This window comes from Doryrhamphus excisus, chromosome 6, assembly GCF_030265055.1.
Source record: "Doryrhamphus excisus isolate RoL2022-K1 chromosome 6, RoL_Dexc_1.0, whole genome shotgun sequence".
Classification (NCBI taxonomy): Eukaryota; Metazoa; Chordata; class Actinopteri; order Syngnathiformes; family Syngnathidae; genus Doryrhamphus; species Doryrhamphus excisus.
In genome coordinates, this window is record NC_080471.1 from 17,777,470 (window position 1) to 17,802,154 (window position 24,685).

The 24,685-nt window shown below is 43.9% G+C and overlaps 1 protein-coding gene across 1 annotated transcript in view; it reads right to left on the reverse strand.

Annotated features, from left to right (window-relative positions):
* Positions 1-24,685, reverse strand: part of syt7a (synaptotagmin VIIa) — a 107,732-nt gene that overhangs the window by 20,323 nt on the left and 62,724 nt on the right. The window contains exons 5-7 of the mRNA XM_058075952.1: positions 20,032-20,199; positions 17,846-18,265; positions 4,386-4,517 (exon numbers count right to left, since the gene is read on the reverse strand). Of these exons, the coding sequence (XP_057931935.1) occupies positions 4,386-4,517; positions 17,846-18,265; positions 20,032-20,199 (720 nt within the window). The remainder of the gene's footprint in view (positions 1-4,385; positions 4,518-17,845; positions 18,266-20,031; positions 20,200-24,685) is intronic.

Here is a 24,685-nt window from a genome sequence, read left to right on the forward strand (position 1 = left end):
GGGATCATTTTGATTGGTCAGCTACTCCTGGGAAGGTTTACCACTGTTCCATGTTGTCACCATTTCTGGATAATGGCTCTCACTGTGGTATGCTGCAGTCCCAAAACTTTAGAAATGAATTCATGACCTTTTACAGACTGATAGATATCAATTAATATAAGTTAAGTTGTGTTTTAATGGGGGTCAATCACTTTTCCAAACAGGGCCGTGTCAATTTTAATAATAAAAAGTTAAAAACTGCATTTTCTGTTCAGTTGTTTTGTCATTGACTAACTTAAAAATAAACGTGTTTGCTAATCTGATAAATTTTATTGTGACAAACGGGCAAAAAAATTAGATAACACTATTTCACACTGCTGTATTGTAAAAGAAATTTCCCCAAGACCAGGGATCTTGGGCTCAAAAAGGTTAGTGACCACTACTTTAGCTTGTAATTTGTCAACAGACACACAAAACAATAGGTGGCTCAAGTGGAATTAGTTAACAGCGCTGGTGGGGGATGGACAGGTGCTCAGCGAAAAGGTTAAGTCTTTCAAGTCTTTCATTATAGCTAAATACTACTTTACCTTTTTTTTATTATATTTCCAAGAAATTACATGAACCTTAGGTTAATCTACAAAAATAACACAGTGAACTCAATCACAGCTAATCGAGGTGAGCAGTTGTGGCTGTGCGCTGGACCGAGCAGCCTTGCAGCACCCGCCTGTTGTTGAGCCTGTTAGTGAATTTCACAAGCCATTAAATGAGGTTTCCAGGTGAGCACAAAAACTGGACAAGCCAGATATAATATGCAGGAAACGGTCGAAAGGGGTAATTCTCTGAATTTCTTTGAATTCGCTGAATTTCATCCTATTCCTGGGCAGCTGAGGTAGTTTTGATGTTCATAAAAGATGTTTTCTTCCACAAAGAACACTTTCATACTAGAATTAACCCAACAAGGTACGTAAACATGGCTCTTTGATGACTAAACCGTGACGAGTCGTGTGTGAGTTTTCCTCGACAAGATGAGACTAGATAAAAATATTAGTTGGGTGGTCTATCTCAGTGGTCCCCAAACACTTTTCGGTCCGGTGTGCTAGCATAAGCAAATCGCACATAGCGGAGTTAACTTGAGGTTGTGCCCCAACAAATATGCACATTATCATTATCAAACAATAATGTATCAAAACTTACTTTTATGCATTCCCACATAGTATCAACATTTGGGACCAAATATGAGGTGATAGAAAAACAGGAAAAATATAATATAGTGGTTTATTAGCACACGCACTAGCTTCAAGCGCCATCGAACAAACTGGGACGGGTCAACAAACGTGCATTTTCTGCATTTGCATAAAATTCAATGTAGTTATTTACAACTATATTTACTTTAAATTTTATTTTTTTTAATCATTGCACCTGAAAGTTTCACCACACATTGGTGGTTGCATTACATTTCAGCTTATTGCATGGGTATTGTGTTTTTTATTATGATATACATTTACTACATTTGATTGTGACTTTTACAGTTGTACTTTGTATACAGAAAGAGTAATTGTATCCCGTTTTTTTTTTATCCTCATCCAAATTTCAATATTTCATTCATTCATTTTCTACAGCTTTTCCTCACAAGGGTCGCGGGGGTGCTGGAGCCTATCCCAGCTGTCTTTGGGCGAGAGGCGGGGTACACCCTGGACTGGTCGCCAGCCAATCACAGGGCACATATAGACAAACAACCATTCACACTCACATTCATACCGATGGAAAATTTGGAGTCGGCAATTAACCTAGCATGTTTTTGGAATGTGGGAGGAAACCGGAGTACCCGGAGAAAACTCACGCATGCACGGGGAGAACATTTATTGACATAAATTGTTTTGTAATTTAAAAAAAATGTAAGTAAAACTGACTAAAACGTTTTTAGTTTTTGGTGATTACAGTAAATCTGGACTAAAACTATCGTGTATAGAAATGACTAAAATGTGACGAAAACAAGAAACCTTTTCACTTCTAATACGATACCTGCCTTGCAGTCTTAAATATCTAATAATGTTAGCTTGATGGAGTCATATTACTCAAATACATCATGTAAAAATAGTCTGCAACAAAAGGTAGAAAAATGAGAAAAGGTCACCCATTTACTTCTTTATGCATGTGAGATATACAGTAGTTTAATCCACATGGTAGTGGCACTTAGGCATATTATAGTGGAGCACGATTCAATGAAGCAATTACCCACCACCGAGAGAGCCTTGCTCTTTTCTGTTACAGATAATATTTTTTTGCCATTCTGTGGGATTTTCCTGTGTGGTGCCGCTTTATATGCGCAACGAGGTTGGTCGTATTAAACTTCCCCGGTTCTGTGCCACCATAAGAAACTTGTACACTCCTTGCTACTTTGTTAGCATGCTAGCAAACACTGTCGTTGTGGTCATATCGCTGCTGAATAGACGTGCTAGGGTGTGTTTTTAATTTTTTTTACATAAACGCAACCCCCCCCCCCCCCCCCTCACAATTAGGGGTGTTTTGACCACCCGCCACATCCCCCTCCTGCTACCCTAAACATGGTTAAGCAAAGCACCTGTGAAAGTATATGCTGTAAATGTTGCTCAGATTAAAGTTACACATGTTTGCCATCTCCTGATGCAAAGTATTAAGTAAGTTAAGTTGTATTAACTTGTTAAATTCAGTAATGTTGCTTGTCATAATTTTGCGACTTTCGCACTTAGTTAATTGAATATTTTTGTAGTTAGAGCCCAGAAAACCTGTTTATGAGCTTCTAAATATGGGTTTTTACCATTATTAGAGCCCTGAGGACATGAAGTAGCACCCCTATATTCACATTAATACTCCTATTACATAATATAGTAGATGTGAAAAGTAATAATAAGGCATAATTAGTAGGGTTGGGCAACATCTAAATCTGAAAGATTTGGGTTCGATTCCTTGTTTCGATTTCAGTTTCTGAAGAATCTCAATTACGATGCTTTTAAGACGCAGGGTCATAAAAGGTGATAAAATCTGATGTGTGCTTCTTGTACTTCATCAATGTTACCTCTGTAGCAGATATTGTGTGTGTATTCAGCCAACAGCACATCAGTACCACTGAAAATTATTTTACAGAATGTATATTATTTAATATCAGACACCACAAAAAAAACCAACATGATATTCCTGTCCGGTTTTTGTGTCCTATTTTTCTCCCCAATATCCATGATTAATCATCTATCCAAAAGGACCAAACGTTATCCAAGGTCCACTACGACTCAGTAATGTAACAATTACAAGCATGGAATTTCCATTAAACCTACAACTTCAAAATATGAAGAATGAGAAGTGAAGATAAAATTAGGACCTCGGAGGGGGAAACCGAGTGTGTCACCAATGCCGAGCGTTGTATAAAAATAGAATTCCAAGGTGGTACAAAGCACCACCACATTCTGTGCACAACACCAACACGGTGCTCTTTGATTGGCTTGTTTCACAAGAAAGAACCACTGTTGTCATTTGTAATTCACACCCCCCAAAACTCCTCATCAGAATGTAAACCCAATTATTTTGGGAGATGAGTGTAATGGATCCTTATAAATGAGCGGATTTTTTTTTTTTTTTTGGCTTCGAGTGAGTAAGGTGGCAGGCGAGGAAAAAAGTTTATTTTTAGCAGTATATTTATGTAAGCGACGAACATGTTGTGGAATAATGAGAAGGCTCTGTGGGCCCTTGGTGGAGCTACAGAGACGGGACTCTCTGAGCAGCAGAGGATGATTGAAGGCAGCTAATGAGCATGAGGAGAGAAAAAAAGACAGGAGTAGAAGAGACCAGAATAATAAAAGCATGAAAATACAAAGGGAATGGGATAACTAAGGTGGGTAGATGGCAGGAGTGAAATGACAAACAAAAAAGGGATGGAAACAGTGGAGAAGAATGTCATTGTGGTGCACATGAGATGATTAGATGATTATCATCACCAGATAAAAAAAGGATCTACAGCTTGAGAACACAAGTTTATTTGATTTAGCAAAATGTGTGTGTGTGTGGAGGGGGGGGGGGACGACTAGCGCACCAGTGGGTTCAAATGATTGCGATGCTGTGATGTATGATTTCATTAATGCTTTTATAGCTAACATCCAAATAGCCTTTTTAGCTATTTCGAAATTGCAGACATTTTTTTCCCTACATGTGGTCGTCTATCGTTAACTCTTTTTATGTCATTTCAGCTACAGTCTTTATCACAAAGCATTTAAGTGTTGTGACTCACCGCTACACCAAACGACTCTTCTCGAACTTGCTGCAAAAATCCTCCCTAAGCTTGTTCTACGATATCATACCCATCCCATCTTTTCATTTAACACTCTCCCTAACACACACACACACACACACAAGCACTCCCATACATTATCTGGTACCTCTTCTCAAGGGGGGGCTCTTGACTGGCTGCTGGGGCTGCCTGCGCTGTTTCTTGCAGGTCAGGGATATTGGCAAAGTCATCTTGCTCGGCCACACCGATGGCCAAAGACAGGACCACCAGCTTTCCTTCACTGGCTCCCCAAAAAACAAAATTTTAGTTAAGAGAAAGACACAAAAATGAAAAGAGAAACAGAAAGGAGAGAATCAAAGGGGAAAGAAATCGAGCACAAGAAAGGAGCGGTGCGGATGGGGAGAAAGAGAAAGAAAGAAATTAGAGGTCATTTATGGAGAGAACAAACAGCAACAATATGATAGGACACTTCAGAATCTCACGAGAAGGAAGAGGAAATCATCAGAAAGAAAATGCTCATTAATAGAAACAACACCAGAGAACAGTCACACTTTGTCCAGAGAAGGATATTTAAAAATAACCTGAAATTAGACCAAATTCCAAACTAAAAAGTTGATGCTGGATTAAAATGCTGAAATGTGGGGAACAATAAACAATAATTTAATCATCCATCTGTAGCGTGTACAATGCGCTAGTACATTTAATATTAGCTTTAGATACTTTAATTGTAATTGTTATTTCTAGGCTAGACTCAGAAAAATCCAGATTTCGGCTCTGGGAGTGAGATGGAAAAGAGGCGAGCACACAATTTGCAGCAGTGGCGGTACCATATATTACAAAGTGAAAAACCAGAACAATACAATTCACAACACTAATTTACAAATTTACATTTCAATGAGCTCAATTTACAAAACACATTCATCTCATATACTGAGAGTCCCAAAAACATACAACAGTCCAATGGCCCAGTAATCGAGTGTCCAGAGGTTCAGGAGTGGAGGAAAGGAGTGAAGATTTTTATGAAGGCCAAAGAGACGAAAAGTAAAAGGACGGCTGCAAAGCCTCCTACCAGCCCGGTCAGAGCAGAGCAGGTGGGTAACAGCTCATCAGTTATCTGGGCTTCCAACTTCCAGGCGTGTTGCCTCAATGCAGGGTTCCTAGCTTGCCATCAAAACCTGGCCGATTCCATAGGTGTGATCGAACACTGCTCTTTTAAAGTTCAGCGTTGCGTCGGTGGACGGCCCCTATATCCCGACCACGTATGTAAAATGGTTAGACATTTTCCATTTGTAAACTTAAACAACGAAACCTTTTAAATACCTGCAGCGATTCCATGCGTCCCTCACCGCTACCGGTGTGTAGTCCCTTCCGGACTATATATACGTCACTGATTGGTGGCGCGCAGTCACGTGACTTGGTGAGACACCGTCACATGACCTAATGACGTTGCACCCCAAAACATGGTACGCACGGTAAATTTAATTAATTATATATTATTTATTTTCTATCTGGGTTACACCCTCCCCCCTTTAGAACATGCAACTCCCGATGCATGCTAAACATCGAGAATGTGGGGTTCCGAAGGACGGGTCGCTGCAAAGGTAGCAAAGCCTTCGCCATAAGCGTCAACTAACCCTTGAAATAAAGTCTGTACGACTGAAATAAGGGGGTTGCCTAGTGTTGCGTATTGGAGTCGATTAGGAGGGTGACGCTGCCGACTAGACCTTCTAACGACAGGTGTGGAGTCTATGGCCGGTACCTCGCTAGCAGGTGCGTTCTGAGCGTCAGCATGTGTTGGACTGAGCAACAACTCATTCCGAGTGGGGGATATCTCTGCTTGATCCATGAGCTCTGGTTCTTCTACAGACAGATCTTCAGGAACACCGATAAATGGGAGTCTTTCCCTTTCAGGTAAGTTCTCACCAGGCTCAGGGTCTTCTTCCATGGGTAAGGAATTTGATTCGGCAGCAGAGTCCCCATCAGCAGGTACGGTCATAGTTTCTGAAATAGGAGTCACAGGCACAGGTGAAAGAGCGACAGCCTTTGACATAGGCTGACGTGTGATCTCAGTAACGAGTTTAGCTGGGTTTGAATGATGGAACTGGAATGTTGTTGGCTCAATCCCGAGTAGGGGTACATCCCACTCGTTACCATCATCCAGATCTTCGGTCTGATCTGCACTGGCTTGTTTCTGGCTCCGAGTGAAAGGACGACGAGGTGGTGTAGTCGGTAAAAGTTCTAAGTCACCACTCGCTGGTAGGAAAGGGCATGGAAGTAGCAGATCTCTATGCAGGGTACGAACTGGTCCGTCCGTGTTGGTTTCAGGTCGTACTGTATACACAGGCAGGTTCCCAGCACGCTTCACAACAACATAGACTTCCTGCTCCCATTTGTCCTCCAGCTTGTGCTTACCACGAAGCCTGACATTCCGAACCAAGACTCGATCTCCTTCTTCCAGACTTGACGGAGTAACTCGCTGATCAAATCGTGCTTTGTTGCGTTCCCCAGATTTGACAGTATTTTTGGATGCAAGTTGAAAACTTTCTTCAAGTCGGGAACGAAGACTTGCCACATACTGGGAGTGTGTGGTGGGTTGATTTTCTTTTACCGGCAATCCAAAAGCTAGATCCACCGGAAGACGTGGTGAACGACCAAACATCAATTCATATGGGGTGAATCCTGTGACGTCATTCTTTGTGCAGTTATATGCATGCACTAACGGTTTTACATAATCTTTCCATTTGCTTTTCTGTTTATGCTCAAGAGTTCCAAGCATGGCAAGTAGTGTGCGGTTGAACCTCTCAACGGGGTTCCCTCGAGGATGATATGGAGTTGTTCTCGTCTTTGAAATTCCAGCAAGTTGGCAAAGCTCCTTAATCATTTTTGACTCAAAGTCAGGTCCTTGGTCTGTGTGGAGCCGTTCAGGTATTCCGTAGCACACAATGAAGTTCTCCCATAGACATTTTGCCACCGTCTTCGCCTTTTGGTTTGCTGTGGGTATAGCTATTGCAAACTTTGTAAAGTGATCGGTGAAAACAAGGATATCTTTAATATTGCTTTGATCTGGCTCTAGTGACAGATAGTCCATGCAAAGTAACTCCAAAGGACGTGTGGTTTTTATATTAACTAATGGCGCAGATCTTTCTGGTAGTGTCTTACGTCTCACACAACGGTTACAAGTCCTTATTTTAGTCTCAATGTCGGCAGTCATACGAGGCCAGAAAAACCGAGAACGTACAAGGTCCAAAGTTCGCTGGATGCCCATATGTCCCATGTCATCATGCAGACTTGTGAGAACTACTGACCGCAGCTCCTCTGGTAGCACCAACTGGAAAAAGACTTTATCCCTTTCATACCTCTTCCGATACAAAACATCCTCTTGTAGCTCAAGACGGCTAAGCTCCCTCAGCAGCAACACAAGGTCTGGTAGCTCTTGCCTTTGCATTGGAAGGACCTTCTCTCCAGTCTCCATCTGATGTATGACCTCTCTGATGACAGGATCAGCACGTTGCTTTTCCTTGAGGTCCAGGTGTGACAGGGAGGGAACAACTGGTAAACCATGATGGTCCTCGCTTGCATAACAGTCAGGGATGGCTTTGGCTGTCAAACTCAAGGATTCAACCAGAGTTAGGGAACTCTCTGCTGTACTGCCCGGCTGACTGATGACAAGGCAGCGATGACAGATAGCAGAAACAATATCAGGATCAAGTTCATCTACTTCACCTGGTTCAACCACATGCTCATCTGTGAATTTGGAGATCAAATCCCAGTCTTTCGGTACTGTCAGGTCAGTAGGGTGGCTGTGAGGTCGCCGAGACAGTGCGTCAGCATCAAGGTTCTGCTTCCCAGCTCGATATTGCAACTTAAAAGTGTAGGTGGACAAGGCAGCAAGCCATCTGTGACTGGCGGCATCCAACTTTGCAGAGGTTAACAAGTAAGTTAGCGGGTTGTTATCAGTCACTACTACAAAGTGGCCCCCGTACAGATAGTCATGAAACTTTTCACAGACACTCCACTTAAGTGCAAGAAACTCCAGTTTGTGGGCAGGGTACCTTGATTCACTTGTTGACAAGCCACGACTGGCGTAGGCGATAACCCTCAGCTGACCCTCCTGTTCCTGATATAGAGCAGCCCCGAGACCGGTAGTGCTGGCGTCGGTGTGCAAGATATACGGCAGCTTCGGGTCGGCAAAACCAAGGACAGGGGAACTGGTCAACTTCGTAATGAGCGTGTCAAATGCTACTTGGCAAGCAGGCGACCATCGCTCACCAAAGGGTTGTTTGGCATCCTGGTATTTCGCTGAGCTGGACTTCAGAGACTTGGAGGTAGGTGTATACCCCCGGGTTAGGTCATTGAGAGGTTTGGCAATGGTGGAATACCCCTTAATAAACCTCCGGTAATACCCAGCAAATCCCAAGAATGACTTCAGTTCTTTCAAAGTTTTCGGAATTGGCCAGGACTTTAAGGCATGAATCTTGTCTGGATCTGTCTCTACTCCCCTTTCCGAAACAATGTGTCCCAGATACTTCACAGATGTTTGGAAGAACTTACATTTCTCTGGAGAGAGTTTCAGACCATATTCCTTCAACCGATGTAATACTTGCAACAGCCTCCGCTCATGTTCTTCCAGTGAGTCTGAAAATACAATGATGTCATCAAGGAAAACAAGAACTTCTTTTAGATGAAGATCTCCCATACTCTTCTCCATTAACCGTTGAAATGTAGATGGAGCATTTGTTACCCCTTGGGGCATCCGATTGAACTCCCAGAATCCGATGGGCGTCACAAAAGCTGTTTTAGCTTTGTCGGCCTCATTCATGTCGATCTGGTAATATCCAGATTTAAGATCAAGAACGCTAAACCATTTCGAACCAGTCAGAGCTGAAAGAGACTCTTCGAGGTTTGGCAGGGGATAAGCGTCCTTGATTGTCTGAAGGTTCAATCTCCTGTAGTCAATGCATAAGCGTATATCACCATTCTTCTTCCGGACCACGACAATGGGTGATGAAAACGGAGACTCCGATTCCCGAATGACACCAGCCTCCAACAAATCCCTTAGGTGTTGTCGGACTGCCTCAATGTCTTGAGGGTGGATGGGTCTGGCTCTGTGTTTGAATGGAGTTTCGTCATGCAACTTTATGTGATGTTTTACTTTGTCAGTGTGTCCAAAATCCATATCACTGAGTGCGAAGACATCTGGAATCTGCCCAAGTTTCTCGATAATTCTGTTCTTCCACTCTGGCGGAATCGGTGATTCGCCAAAATCCAACTTCAGAGTGTTGGTAGGATTTCCTGATGAATGGTTTGATACGCTGTGCGAAAGGATCTGTGGTGATACTGCAATTTCTGCAATGGTGGAGAGAGGTGGAATGATCACGTCATGATCTGACTCATTACTGAGGATGACAGGAATCTTCTTGTTGTATTGGCTTGGGGCCACGACTAAGGTGGTTTTAACACACAGCCCACCAGGCAGTGGTAAGGCTGGATGCTCCACAAGCACCCATTGGCCAGAAGATGACATCCTGGTGCAGATGAAGCCTTCAACGACGCTAGTACGCTTGGCGGGAATGGTGACTGCGGACTTACCGACTAACCTCACCACTCCATCCTTGCCCTGTTGCTGCTTACTGCGTACCTGCAGTAATTTGAGCACGGCTCGGTAGCCTTTGGAAGTTGGCTGGAAGTCTGAGTATTCACTCCCCATATAGTGACTATATAAGGGCTCCAAGGTGTTCATGCCAATCAACACTGGGGACTGATGGCCTCCAATGTCAGGGACAACAAGCGCTAGCGTTGCAACGTTAAAATCTGCTCCCAGGAACTCTTTTGGGAAAGTGACCATCATCTCCACATATCCCACGTAAGGGACGGCATGTCCAGTCGCTCCTTCAACTTGAAGTAAGTCTCCTAATGATCTCACTGGCTGGTCAGAGAAATGTTGATTATAAAAGGATATTGGGATTGTTGTGACTTGCGATCCCGTGTCTAAGAGACAGTTAAAGTCTTCCCCAGCGATTTTGATATTGGCTGTGCAACGGGATCCGACCAAGCCATTGGGTAATCGGGATGGAACAGCAGGTAAGTTCTGACTTATTTCTTGACAATTTACGTGTTTCTGGAAGGGACATTGTGAGTTCACACCAGTTCCAGTTTGCCCCGCAACTGAAACTGACTTTAGTTTAACTTCTGCCAGTTTTGTTGCCTTTCCGCAAACCGTTTCCTTTTGGCAGCAACGAGTGCAGCGTTTGGGGGATTACTACAATTGGTCTTGACATGGCCGTCTTCACCACACCGAAAGCAGTAGCCAGGCTTGGGAACAGAAGACGAGTTCTTTGGTTGCTTGCCCACCCCCTGCCCCGCACCTAGCTTACAGCCAGGGGTGGACTTAGAGGCATAGTACCGCTTGCCACTTGCTTGGGCAGCAGTAAGGGTTGCTAGCTGCTTCTGTATTTCGGCCATCTGCTGAGCGAGTTGCTGTGTGATGCTCGTCAGCGCAGCAATCTCTCCCTTTCCTGCACCATCGCTGTGGGCAAACTGTGCATGAGTGGCAGCTCTAGGTCGTGCTGAACCAAGATGTTGCTTCATGCGGATGGTTTTAGCAGCTTCCCGATCTTCCTCTGTTCGCAGTAGCAGCAGGAATTCAGCAAATGTTGGGGGGTTCAATTTACGTTGCTTCAGTTGTAGTTCTGTTATGAGTGAATTGTCCCAACAACCCCGGCAAAATTGTGTCAATAGATATCGATCAAAATCTCGATTGAGAGCTCCACCTCGTTTAACAGCTTGGTTTAGTGCTACCTGTAGGCGTTGAAGATATGTAGATGGTTTCTCTCCAGCATCTTGGAACGTGTCCATAAATTTGGCATATAGCTCATCGCCATCTTGGACTGTGCCATAAGCAGAGTCAAGCGTCTGCAGGTACACCATCGGCGAAGTGTCAGGTTTCAAGTGCTTCACCATATCTGCAGCAGGTGGTAACAAGCTGTCGAAGATCTTGCGTGAACGCTGCAAGTCAGACACGGCAGGATCCCTCAAGAGCAGCTCAACTCCAGAACGCCATGTGTCGTAATCAGACTCTGTTTGGGGTCTGGGCGATCGTCCAGAAAAAGCCCTCAGACTTTTAAATGAGAGATTCATTGCACTGTCATCATTCTTGACGATATGCTCCACAACATAACGTTGTATTTCAGGTGGGTTGAGTCCAGCAGGCGTCATGGCTGGCAGAGCGTGTCTTGAGGTGGGTTGGGTTGTGGGATCTGACTGGCCCTGCAATGGAGGATCAGTGTGTGGTCTTGAAGCAGTACTTTGTGAACCAGTGGTGGCAGCAGAGAGTAGTGACGGTAGAGACCCACTAACAGGAACAACTGTGAGCTCACTCTTACGGTCCTCTGCTAGAGTTTCTCCTTCCACAGTGCTGGTCTGGAGCTTGGTGACAGTCTGGCCAAGCAGAGACATCGCCCCACTCAGAACTACTGAAAAATCTTGGCCGGTCCGTTTTGCAACCTTCTGTAATTCAGACAGATAGTTTTCAGTCTGCAATTTCCCTATCTCACCCGCGCAGAGTGTCGACAAGTCCAAAATTTCATAAGTGACCTTATCTTGGTTACACACATACGTATACGGCAAAAGCGGACGCAAAGCAGCCAACCCAGCACCAGAACTGTATTCGATCACAATGGAATGGTGAAAAACTGACGTTGGTTCATCAATAAATTCAACCTTCAAAATAGACCCATACTGTGTTAAAAACTCAATCACTTCCTCATCCGTTTCAGTTTTTGTTGCATCCTGTATCAGAACTGCATTTGGTATCTTAATGCCATGTTCCTCAAATATGTCCATGGTTACACAATACTTTGAATACCGCCACAAAAACAAATTTGTTAAGCCCCTCTCTCACTCCTGGCTAGCTTGCCACTTTGTGTAGCGTGTACAATGCGCTAGTACATTTAATATTAGCTTTAGATACTTTAATTGTAATTGTTATTTCTAGGCTAGACTCAGAAAAATCCAGATTTCGGCTCTGGGAGTGAGATGGAAAAGAGGCGAGCACACAATTTGCAGCAGTGGCGGTACCATATATTACAAAGTGAAAAACCAGAACAATACAATTCACAACACTAATTTACAAATTTACATTTCAATGAGCTCAATTTACAAAACACATTCATCTCATATACTGAGAGTCCCAAAAACATACAACAGTCCAATGGCCCAGTAATCGAGTGTCCAGAGGTTCAGGAGTGGAGGAAAGGAGTGAAGATTTTTATGAAGGCCAAAGAGACGAAAAGTAAAAGGACGGCTGCAAAGCCTCCTACCAGCCCGGTCAGAGCAGAGCAGGTGGGTAACAGCTCATCAGTTATCTGGGCTTCCAACTTCCAGGCGTGTTGCCTCAATGCAGGGTTCCTAGCTTGCCATCAAAACCTGGCCGATTCCATAGGTGTGATCGAACACTGCTCTTTTAAAGTTCAGCGTTGCGTCGGTGGACGGCCCCTATATCCCGACCACGTATGTAAAATGGTTAGACATTTTCCATTTGTAAACTTAAACAACGAAACCTTTTAAATACCTGCAGCGATTCCATGCGTCCCTCACCGCTACCGGTGTGTAGTCCCTTCCGGACTATATATACGTCACTGATTGGTGGCGCGCAGTCACGTGACTTGGTGAGACACCGTCACATGACCTAATGACGTTGCACCCCAAAACATGGTACGCACGGTAAATTTAATTAATTATATATTATTTATTTTCTATCTGGGTTACACATCCATTTTCTATACCGCTTATCCTCACGGGTTGCAGGCGTGCTGGAGCCTATCCCAGCTGTCTTCAGGCAAGAGGCGGGGTACACCCTGGACTGGTCGCCAGCCAATCACAGGGCATCCACCCCCAGTGGGGCATCATCCATCCATCCATTTTCTGTACCGCTTATCCTGACAAGGGTCACAGAGAATGCTGGAGCCTATCCCAGCTGGGCACCCTAGACTGGTCGCCAGCCAATCACAGGGCACATATAGACAAACAACCATTGACACTCACATTCATACCTATGGACAATTTGGAGTCGCCAATTAACCTAGCATGTTTTTGGAATGTGGGAGGAAACCGGAGTACCCGGAGAAAACCCACACATGCACGGGGAGAACATGCAAACTCCACACAGAGGGTGGAATTGAACCCTGGTCTCCCAGCTGTGAGGTCTGCGCGCTAACAACTCCACTGCCATGCAGCCCATATTAACCTATCATTGACATATTTATCTCGTGGTTAGCGCACGGACCTCACAGCTAGGAGGACTGGGGTTCGATTCCACCCTTGGCCATCTCTGTGTGGAGTTTGTTCTTCCCGTGCATGCGTGGGTTTTCTCCGGGTATTCCGGTTTCCTCCCACATTCCAAAAACATGCTAGGTTCATTGGCGACTCCAAATTGTCCATAGGTATGAATGTGAGTGTGAATGGTTGTTTGTCTATATGTGCCCTGTGATTGGCTGGCGACCAGTCCAGGGTGTACCCCGCCTCTCGCCCGAAGACAGCTGGGATAGGCTCCAGCACCCCCGCAACCCTCGTGAGGAAAAAGCGGTAGAAAATGAATGAATGAAGGAATGAATGGCATATTTATCCAATATTTGTTCTCCACTATCTGATTGAGTGATGTGATTTGACCAATTACCTTCACTAACAATATGGGAAAAGGTGGGAATCCATCCTGATTGTCCCTAATCTCCGATGGTTACATTTGAAAGGAAGTTGGATACTACTGATGGGATGCGGCCCATGAGATGCTACATTAATCCTCAAGTTGTTTTATGTTCTTGTTGTACTTAGTTGGACGTTATTAGGTTACCAAGAGCTTCTCATATTTGGGAAATAAGCCACCAATGAATATGGGATGAAATTATAACCCCACATTTACAATCTACTGGGATGACAGATTAGGTGGGGAACTACTCTTATACGTACAAAAATATAAATACAGCAAGAAATGATTAAACAGAGCTTAATCATTGCGCAAGGAAAGCTCAGAATTGAATGTAAGAATAAAAATTGCAAAGCAAAAGGGGATATATTTCTACATCCTGACAGTACCATATATTCTAAGCGGGGGTACAGTAGCGACGTCATATGCTTAAGCTATAGAAGCATCGGGGGTGTGTGTGACAGGCGGTCGGGAGCGATGAGGAGGCGGGAGGTTTTAAGACGAAGGGGATAGGGATTTGTGGGATTTGTGGAGGGAAGTGTGCCTGAATAGTAAAGCCCAAGTGTGAGAAGTGCAGCATGGCGGGTGAGAGAGCAGTGACCCAGAAACGGTGGCACACTGCGAGCACCTCTCAACACGGTGTCACTCAAATAGAAACAATTAGTCCAGATCCTGGTAATGAGGCTTAATTCAATATTAACTCAGGAGAAGTTAGACATTGGCCATGTTGGGTGCACGAGGTGTTTGGCAGTGATGTGTTCCTGCAGCCTCCTCTTACTTTTCACACTGTGAACCATTTTTTCAATGTGCTAAATGTCATGTTCATGATTCAGTTTGCTTTAAATAGTTCATATCTCTGAAGTAAGTTGCCACCTCATGTAAGTCATGACCTCCACTGAGAAGGTCATTTACTTCAGTGTTTATGTCAGGGGGATCAGCGGAAAGGAAACAAATAAAAAATTTTTGGCCTTCACGTTCACTTGCAAATATCCTTAAAAATAAGCTTCTGGAAGGCCGTTATAGGCTTCATAGGACGCCGCTGCTGTTTGGACTGGATTTAATATATTGTGTAATACAAGTGTAAAGGGGGCTACACGGTGGTAGAGTGGTTGGTGCGCAGACCTCACAGCTAGGAGACCATGGTTCAATTCCACCCTCGGCCATGTCTGTGTGGAGTTTGCATGTTCTCCCCGTGCATGCGTGGGTTTTCTCCGGGTACTCCGGTTTCCTCCCACATTCCAAAAACATGCTAGGTTAATTGGCGACTCCAAATTGTCCATAGGTATGAATGTGAGTGTGAATGGTTGTTTGTCTATATGTGCCCTGTCCAGGGTGTACCCCGCCTCTCGCCTGAAGACACCTGGGATAGGCTCCAGCACCCCCCACGACCCTCGTGAGGATAAGCGGTAGAAAATGAATGAATGCATTGTTTTTGAGAGGTTATTGGAATAAAAAATGTCTATTCACTGCCAATTTTTAAATATACTGGTTCCCAATTTTCTCATCACATATTAATAAGGGATTTACACTGCATAGAATATTGGTAAAATACTTAAAGTCGATATTGTGTGAACCAAGGGAAATGAAGGGAATGTGGAAACAGACATTAATAACAAACACACACACACAAAAAAATCATACTTCATGCCAAAAAGCAGCCCTGGAGATCAATTTGGTAAAACCGCTCAAAGACTAGATATCTGCGACAAGACATTGACAGTTTCACACAGCAATGATTCAGCGGGATTGTAAAATTGTCACTTTGAGATTAAGTATCTCGAACGGCAGCGCTCTGTCATCAATCCTGCGAGGTGTTGCTGTTGCAGAGAAATGACAACAACAATGACCTCTCACTCATATTCATAATGATGAGAGCTACAGTTGACTATAATGGGCTGTTCACCCGATGACCTTGCTGCTTGCATGTGCTACAATGCTAATGCTCAGTGAGCTGGAGGCATTAGTACAGCTGTGTCGCTCTCGTATGCCCGCAGAAGCTTAAAACTCACATAAAAAAAAAAAAGGGGGGCAAGATAATGTTAAAACAGCCATTGTAGCATTGGAATCAGGGCAGAGGCACATAAAAGACATGCTGTACCTTGGCAGTGTCCTTCCTCAATCCTTCATCACCCCTCCTGCCCCATGTGAGTCTATCCTCTTATGGCCTGAAGCAACAATATATTGGAGATGTAATGGTGCTGCTGACATAAGATCAATTCTTCAGCTGCTTAACCCTTGCTCTTATACTGATGCACCGTGACACACGACCTGTGTGATACGCACATGCAAGACACATGTCTATCAGTCCGGGTGCGATGCTCAAAATAAAATATAAATTAAGCTTACTAGTGTGCCTCCTAAGCAGGACGTTGAATAGTTATTCCAGGGCACGATACAGAAATAACATCATGTAACTGAGTGGGACTGTATGAATCCAACAAGACATTCTCCATGACACCTCATGAATATTGTCAACTTGTAGCACTGCACTGTGAACACAATTGCACGAGACAGGCTGAATTGCATCCAAACAGATGTTACGGTTTAGCAGAGCATATAGCATAAACAACTTATCACGGAATAAGATAGCAATAGCTAAAACCACCCTGGCAGTCCCAAAGCTTGCGATGACATTTAAATTAAAAGCTAGGAAAGAATTTTGTGACAGATTAAAAAGCAATAGAAACGTCATCTTACCGATAAGGCAGCGTGCATTCATGAGCAATTGTGTATTATTTTATTAATCCCTCATTTTCAACTGTGCTATTTGTGCTGGAGCCTATCCCAGCTGGCGAGGTACACCCTGGACTGGTGGCCAGTCAATCACAGGGCACATATAGACAAACAACCATTCACACTCAAATTGGCGTACCCCCATTTGGGAACCTAGGATCTATTGTTAGCCATTTGAATGTCATCCATCTTGTTTTAATGACATCTTTCTGTAAGCTTTGTTCCAAATATATTGTAAGTCACTAGGATGCTGTTGCACAGTTCCGCCATAAGGGGGCCACATCCTGGTTGGTTGGTTAGGGAAGCCACACACAGCAGAGAAGAAGCCAACTACTTCCTATGCCGCTGAGCTGTACTCAATGTCGCTGCCATTTTGAATGTGTCAAGGCTGTATACCGCTATATCACCTCCTTTTATGGTTTGAGATTGTTATTAGTTACTATTATGTTGCTTACTAATTACTCTAACAAAGTTATTTTATAGACGCAGACAAAAACGCACTTATTTAAGGTAGGTTGAGCTTGGTTCATTCATTTATCCTGGATGTCTCAAATCTCAATCCTACTTTTGTCGGAACGAGTCCCAGGATGCTCAAAGTAAAAGCATCTTGATAAAACAACAATAAATACTTTGTATTAAAAAGCCAGTACAGTATATGAGTCAATATAGTTACATCATTTTAAAAACCTGTTAAAAGTTGGATGTAAATTCATTGGCTCTTATTGTATCGACTGAAATGTGTCGACACTTATTTTGAAAGAGTAATAACCCATGTGACTAGCAACAGCCAATGTGTTGGATGTAACTTAAAACTATTGTTAATCTCACACGAACACTTGGAGCATTATTGTTATATTTTCATGTGTAATATAATATGTATGTGTTACGGTTGCTTGTGGCGTTCAGCGTGGCAACGTATTTACATCACGTTATGGTATACGTGCGTTAAATACCGCTATGCAGTGCCTGTTTGCATATCACTTACTGCGTGTAAAGATGTAATATCCTTCTCTGGACAAGTTAAATTAAAGTAATACCGGAACGCAGATACTGTCAAAATGAAAAACAGATTAGTAAGTAATTAAATATAATACATGCATAGCATCCTTGAGAATGACATGCAAATATATGCACAAAACAGACAATACTCCACAAACATACATGTACTAACTTACAGGAAGGATTTGACGTCCAAGCCACGATTCCGGATTTGGTCCATCATGTAATCCCAGCTGCCAGGATTGCCACGTGAGCGGCCTCCTGCACCTCCTCCCCTATAGCGAGAGGCACCCGCTCCTGCGGGGCCGCCCCGTGTGGCCCGTGGAGTAGCTCTTTTACCTGCACCCCCACCATCACCACCGCCATCACCACCTCCCTCTGCTCTCCCAGCAGCCCCGCCTCCCCCAGGCTGTCCAGGTGCTGTGTGTAATTGTCCCAAACTCTGGGATGTGGTGGGAGGATGGCCGAAACCAGAGCCCGGTGGGTGGATGAGGGGCTGCTGGAGACTCTGTTGGCGTAGCAACGTCCGTGGGCGGGCAGGGCCGGTGGGGATGTGCTCCAGAGTGGAAGTGTAGGATAAGACGGGATCCCCAATGCTGGGAGGGCAGAGGAGCAGGGAAGAAGGAAAACGAGAAGATGGCCATGGCCGGCAGAAAGCAGGACGATGGGGAGGTAAGGAAGAAGTAGAGGAGGAGGCGTGGAGGAGGGCAACAGAACCATCAGAGTTGAGGCAAGGTGACACGGGGCAGGAGGGAGACAAGACAGAAACAGTCAGGTTGACATCAGGATGGATCGAAAGTTCATCCACACAGGAAGTTAATGTTAGCGAGGCGGAAGAGGAAGTAGGAGGAAAGGTGGTGGATGAGGACAAAGTAGAGGAGTCAGAGGGCGGAGCATGGGGAGTTGGAGACAAGAGGAAGAGAGAGAAGGAGAGCAATGTAAGGCAGCAGCAGTAACAGCCGTAGCAGAAATAGCAGTAGAAGGTGCAGCTCAAGTGAGCTCCCTGTGACGCCTGCTGCTCGTACGCCGGCGTCTGCCAACCATGCGCCATCTGGCCGCTCGCCCTGCGTGCCTGTGTCACGTGCCAGTGCGTCTTGCGTGTCTGCGCGGCGTGAGCGTGTTGTTGTCTGCGTGGAGGAATGTTTCGAGGTGGTGGCGGTCGGATACGCGCGGTCCGAACGGGCAACGTTTGGCTCGTGGCTTTGCAGATTCCATGCCTTCCCGGTGAGGTTTTTTTGCTCTGATGAGAGATCCCCATTTCCTCCACTCGCTAAAAAAATTCTCATCTCTGACAGCCTGTCATCCTTTCTCTCCGAGTCTTTTTAGGTCTTTTAAACACATGCTACATCTCTAGAGACATCCGTTAGCCAACCAAGGCCTACAGTAGGTCTCCCTCCCTCTGTCAACTTCTCATTTTCCACTCCCCTTTTAAGACTGTCTTTATTGCTATGCTTCTCTTAATGAGTACACATAAAGCTGTGTGACACTGTCCATTGTAGTGACTTATTTATGTACATTTAAGTATCACTCACATTGCTATCTTTTAAAAAAAAACATACATTTTTGCCGCCAACTACGTATACCCTTCACTCTCCGCTGACTACATAACCCATATGACCAGAATTAGGTCATGAGAGAGCTATTGACATCAGTTTGCATTACTTCACCCGGCGTTATTTTGCAATTTTGGTCTTCAGTGTCCTGTTAATCATATTTAATGGGTAGACATTAAAGATAAAAAGGGGTAATAATGTCAGGTTGTGCTGAAATGAAACACAAGATTTAGAGACTTGGAAGGAGTGGTTGTACACGGAGACAGAAAGATGGAGAGGATAACGGCAGAGGTTGATGGAGGAGAGTCGGAAAATCGGGTGTGAGACACAAACACAAGAGACACAGACTCTTATGGATGCTCAAAAATAGAAACCAATTACAGAGAAGGGGTAAAAAGGAACCATGAGGAGGGGAGGGGGGGGGTTGTCGTGGAGTGACGAGCGTGAATGTGTTGTGGGGGAAGGAAATCAAAAGGTGCTAAAGGAAGGTGCAAAAAAATCACGTCCAACTGAAAATTAACAACCTCATACCCGCTGAATATAGACTGTGGATGATGTCATACAGCACGGGAGATGGCACGTTATTTCAGCCATGCGGTGCTGTTATATTATTTTATGTGTATTCTCATGCCAGTTTGCTTACATTGTGCTGTTGAGCTAGAGCTCCTATGGGATGGCACCTTGATCACCATGACATTAAGCCCTGCCCCCCTCCTTGGAGATCTCCGCTTGCTTAGTCGGAACTCACTCAATGGATCTAAACATTACTGCTGCTGATTTAAAAACTCTCTCCCCGCTTCTGAACTCACTTGCTGGGTTTGAATCCTCCAGACTGCACGTGGCCTTGGACAGTCTGCCATCTCCCAGCCTTTGCTCCCTCCGTCATCATGCTCTTCATGCTGTCACTGCGATAAGGCCCACCCCCATCATCCCCATGTCCCGTCGCTGCACCTTTCTGACACCCCGACACTGCCCCACTAAGGGAGACAGACAGGGCGCAGAGGTATAGCAGCAGAGAGAGGGTACAGACAGGGACAGCAATGACAGGCAGGGGAGAAAAAGACCAGAGTGAGAGGAAGAGAGCGAGAGAGAGAGAGAGAGACGCACACAACATACACACAGGAAAAGAGGTTGAGCAACCACATGGCTAAGTAGGTGAGACACATTAGTGGAGTGCTTGAGGAGACAGCCTTCCAAGCCAAGGGAGCCAAGCAGGTAGATGAAAAAAGGTCTGGAGTCCAGTGCGTTCAAACACAGGGATGGAGAGCAGAGAGCAGGGAAGAGGAGAAGCATTTTGCCTGTGAAAGGTGGAAAACCAAAAAGGTCCCTTTGTCTGGGCCTTCATTCACCACCACCAGCAGTGTGTGTGTGTGTGTGTGTGTGGACGCTGGTCGTTAAACTCTCATCCCGCCTTCATTTAGGTTTCGGGGGCTTGAGACGTGTATGAGACTGTATAAGGCAGTTCTATGGTGGCAACACATAGCCATAGTTTGTAGTAGACTTCAAATAAACCACTCATTTGAGGAGCCACTGAAAGTGACATTTAGCTTAACAGCGTTCCAGTAAAACACTGATTACTTTTCTTTTTCTAGACAGGAAAATTATATTTTAACTTATGAGAGCTCTGATCTGAAAATGCTGTCTGCCTTGGTTAGATACCACGCAAGGGTGCGAGCCCTTCCTGCTCTGATGCTGCAAGCAACACACACGCACGTTGGCCAACAATAGTGATTTAGCAAAGTTTGGCTACTAACATTAGCCATTCGGGATGTCACAAGACACTCAACTTACAAGACGGTACAATACACAAGATGCTAAATGATATGAACATTGCTATATTCTTCCACCTATGCCAGGGGTCTCAAACACGCGACCCGCGGGCCAAATGTTTGAGGCCCCCGCCTTGATATGAAAGTTTAACGTTAGTGCAGCCCGCGCAAGTTTGATATGGATGCTGTATGGTATCATGTACCCAGAAAAATTGATTACGTTTGATTAATGTTCATGTTAAAGGTTAAATAACTGTTAATAGTTATCCTCCCTATCCGTGTGGAAGTGGTAAGTTTTTGGCTATTTAAGTTTAAAGGAAATAACTTGAAGGCTACCGTTTAGGTCGCTAGCTCTCTAGTTTGCGAGTCAGCATGTGTCTCAAGACCCTGCAGTTGCGCAATATGTTGTAAATAAAAAGAGTATAAATGTGACTATAGTCGTGTTTTGTCATGTCTACAGGGCTCTAATAATGCTTTGTTAATTTTAATCTGAAAAAAATAATTTGCCTACCCACCAACTATATGTGGTTTCTTAAGTTTTTATGATTTGCCGTTTTATTATTATTATTAGATTTATTTATTTATTTATTACTGATTGATTGATTTTCTTTATTCTTGATTTGTTTATTTATTTTTCATTTTATTTTGTGTAGAAAAATAAAAAGTAAGATATTTGAGAACAGTGGAATGTTTTATCAGCGCTTTTCTTGTAGAAAATTGGAACCAAAGCGAAGTTTTTTAAATTTTTTTGTTTTTAATAAGTGCGTTTTTTTTGGAAAACCTGATGCGGCCCAGTCTCACCCAGACCCGAGCTCCAGTGGCCCCCAAGTAAATTGAGTTTGAGACCCCTGACCTATGCAGTGTTTTGTTTATTTTATTTATTCAATGAGCCACACAGATGCCCCGTGTCACACTTTGGACACCCATGCATGTCTTTGCCAAGTAATGGAGGACCGTGTCTACACTCGGCCTTCTTGGCTTGGCTTGCATTTCGGAGGGTTTTATGCAGCTGGCACACCTGCATTACTCAGCGCTACAAACGTGGAGGTCTACTCCAGCTCGCCTGAGTGAGGACACTTGACACTTACTAAACATAGCAACCGTGCCACAAATTGTCAACTCTTCTACGTATGAGGTGTGTTATGAAGTTGGAGCTCATTCGAAGCCTAGTGGACGACGCTGGGAACGAGTAAGTTGGATTGCAAAGTCAAGCATTTGATAATAATGCCTTGCACGCTGCCACTTATGTATTAGTGTTTTATCATTCATATAGCAGCGATGCCATTGTTCACAATCTGATCTGCTTCTGACTGCCCTGTTCTGTGGGAGATTTTAATCTCCTATTAGCTATAATTGAATGTATAGCCTACAAATTGTTATTATTATAGAGTTATTGTATATGTGCACGTCATGGACATTTACCAGTCTGTGGTGAGAGAAAGCCATATACGCCATTTATTATATCGGTGAAATGATACTTTTTCAAAGTTTAACTTTGAATTGTGTCAAATATCGACATGTATTTGTTCAATCTGTTCTTTTATACCATTACTGGTTATGTTTTAGTAGACTTTGGGCCAAAAAGAGATACATCAAAGACACTAAATGGACAAAAGTATAGTCGTAGACCACATTCATTTTAAACCACTTGATGTGGTTACCCACTGAGATTCAGTGAGGTGTTAAATAGGAGCAAGAAGCCAGGTCATTTTCTTCCCCCCTCAAAATACTCCAAGACCAAGTAAGTTATTATTAAGTGGAAGTGTTTTAGGACACAACATCAACTCAACCATTAGATGTCCCTAAGTGTGCTTACTTCAGTCTTGTATGTATTGTCGTCAATTCAAATTACAGCTCAACACTTTTTGGGAATTAAACATCTTTGAAAACAGGGATAATCAAAAACAGAGCACAGTAGTGCCCTCTGGTGACGTGAATATATTTCATTAGCAAGCATGTAGAGGCTCAACATGCTGCGGTCAGGGTGGGAGCTGAGGGGGGTGATATTTGTGTTGAGTCCCTTAGAAGGTCACCTTTCAGATTTGATTGTGACCTGACTGCGCAGATAGATAAGTCATCAATCACGACAGCAGCATGGATGACACTGTTGGAGCAACGGTTGACACAGCAGACACGAGGCCTCATTTATCGAGCTGAACGCAAAAGGTGGACAAGGTCTTTACTTATACTAAAAGTAGGAACACATAAATAAACGGGGCCATAAATCAACACAAGTATTTACAGGAATGTGCAGGATAGTCAGGCATCCCTTTATTGCCTGAGTTTCACTGGGAGTTAAAAGTGATTTATAAAAGAAATATAGCCGCTTATCCTTGACAGTTTCTTGCCTCTGATACATCAGATTGATAAGATGAAAGTATCATATACGGTAAATACATTCCACAAGTCTCACCGCGAACATTTGACTAATGATTCCTGTCAATTCAGAGATTTTTTTACGATTGTGTTTCGACGGTTAAATAAATATATGGAAAATATATGAAAAATGATAGTATTGACATTCAACTACAGTAATCCCATAACGATGGAGACTGATCACACAGAGCATGGTAGCTTATTTGATAAATGAGGCCCATGTCAGAGCTGTCAAAGCTGCTGATCTCATGAGAATCCTAAACAGGAAATGATTTCGCTGCTGTCCGCTTGAGGATCATATAAAGAGTCAAAAGGTCATCCCCCTGCCACCCTCTTATAATAACAAATTGCAATGCCTATATATTTTCCGGCACAATTTTGCACTGAAATTGTCCATTACTATGAGTGGACTAAAGAATAACTGGAGCATAAAGCAGCTTTATGGACAATAAATGCCAACCTTGAGGGTTATTTTTTAAAAAATATGAACTTTCAAAATACAAGCACTGCGGGCTTGTTTAAGGCTGCTTCACCAGAATCAGCATCTTCTGGTGGGTTTTAAGACAGGAAGCCATGTACTGTATCCACGGCGCTCACCAGCACATTAACCGCTTCATCTCTCCAGGCCATTTAGCGCAAATTTCTTAACAGCTCAGCCTATTAAAGATGACCAGTCATAAGACAGTTTATCTGACAGATTCCTGGTTGCAGGATGTCTACGCTTACATCCCTCATACCGCCTGGAGGGGAGATAAGTGTGACCTTGCTGGAGCTTTTACTGAATTCAAGTGGTTTCTGAGTGAAAACATTACTTTTATTGCATCAGGTTAAAATGCCATATCTCTCATTGTGATAGACGGTAGATGGAGTTCAAGTGTTACTGTGTTAGTGTCGTTCACATTATAGATAGAATCAGAGGAAAGCCACAGATGAATGTCAACCACAAGTGAACACTGGCATCACACGGCAACCTGGTGTAACGGTCAACCCTCCACAACAACAACACCACCACAACCACCACACCGAGGGAAACAATTAAGGAGATACAGCAATTACAGAGATGGGTTAAAGTACTGTATATGCATCATCGTTTAGAGAGGAAAGCTACGAGGGTTGTCCGTCTCCATGGTTACACTCCATGGGAGAGAGGTGAGAAGTTAGAGGTCAGGAGTTAGTATGACCTGCAGGGCTGTAGGGAGTAGAGCGGGCATGGGAACATGTGCCTGGGTGTTCATTAAAAGGTGACAGGAAGTGAGGAGGAGCAGCCAAAAGGAGCCGGAGGGAGTTGCAAGGCTGTGCCGCTTTGCTCCACGGTAAT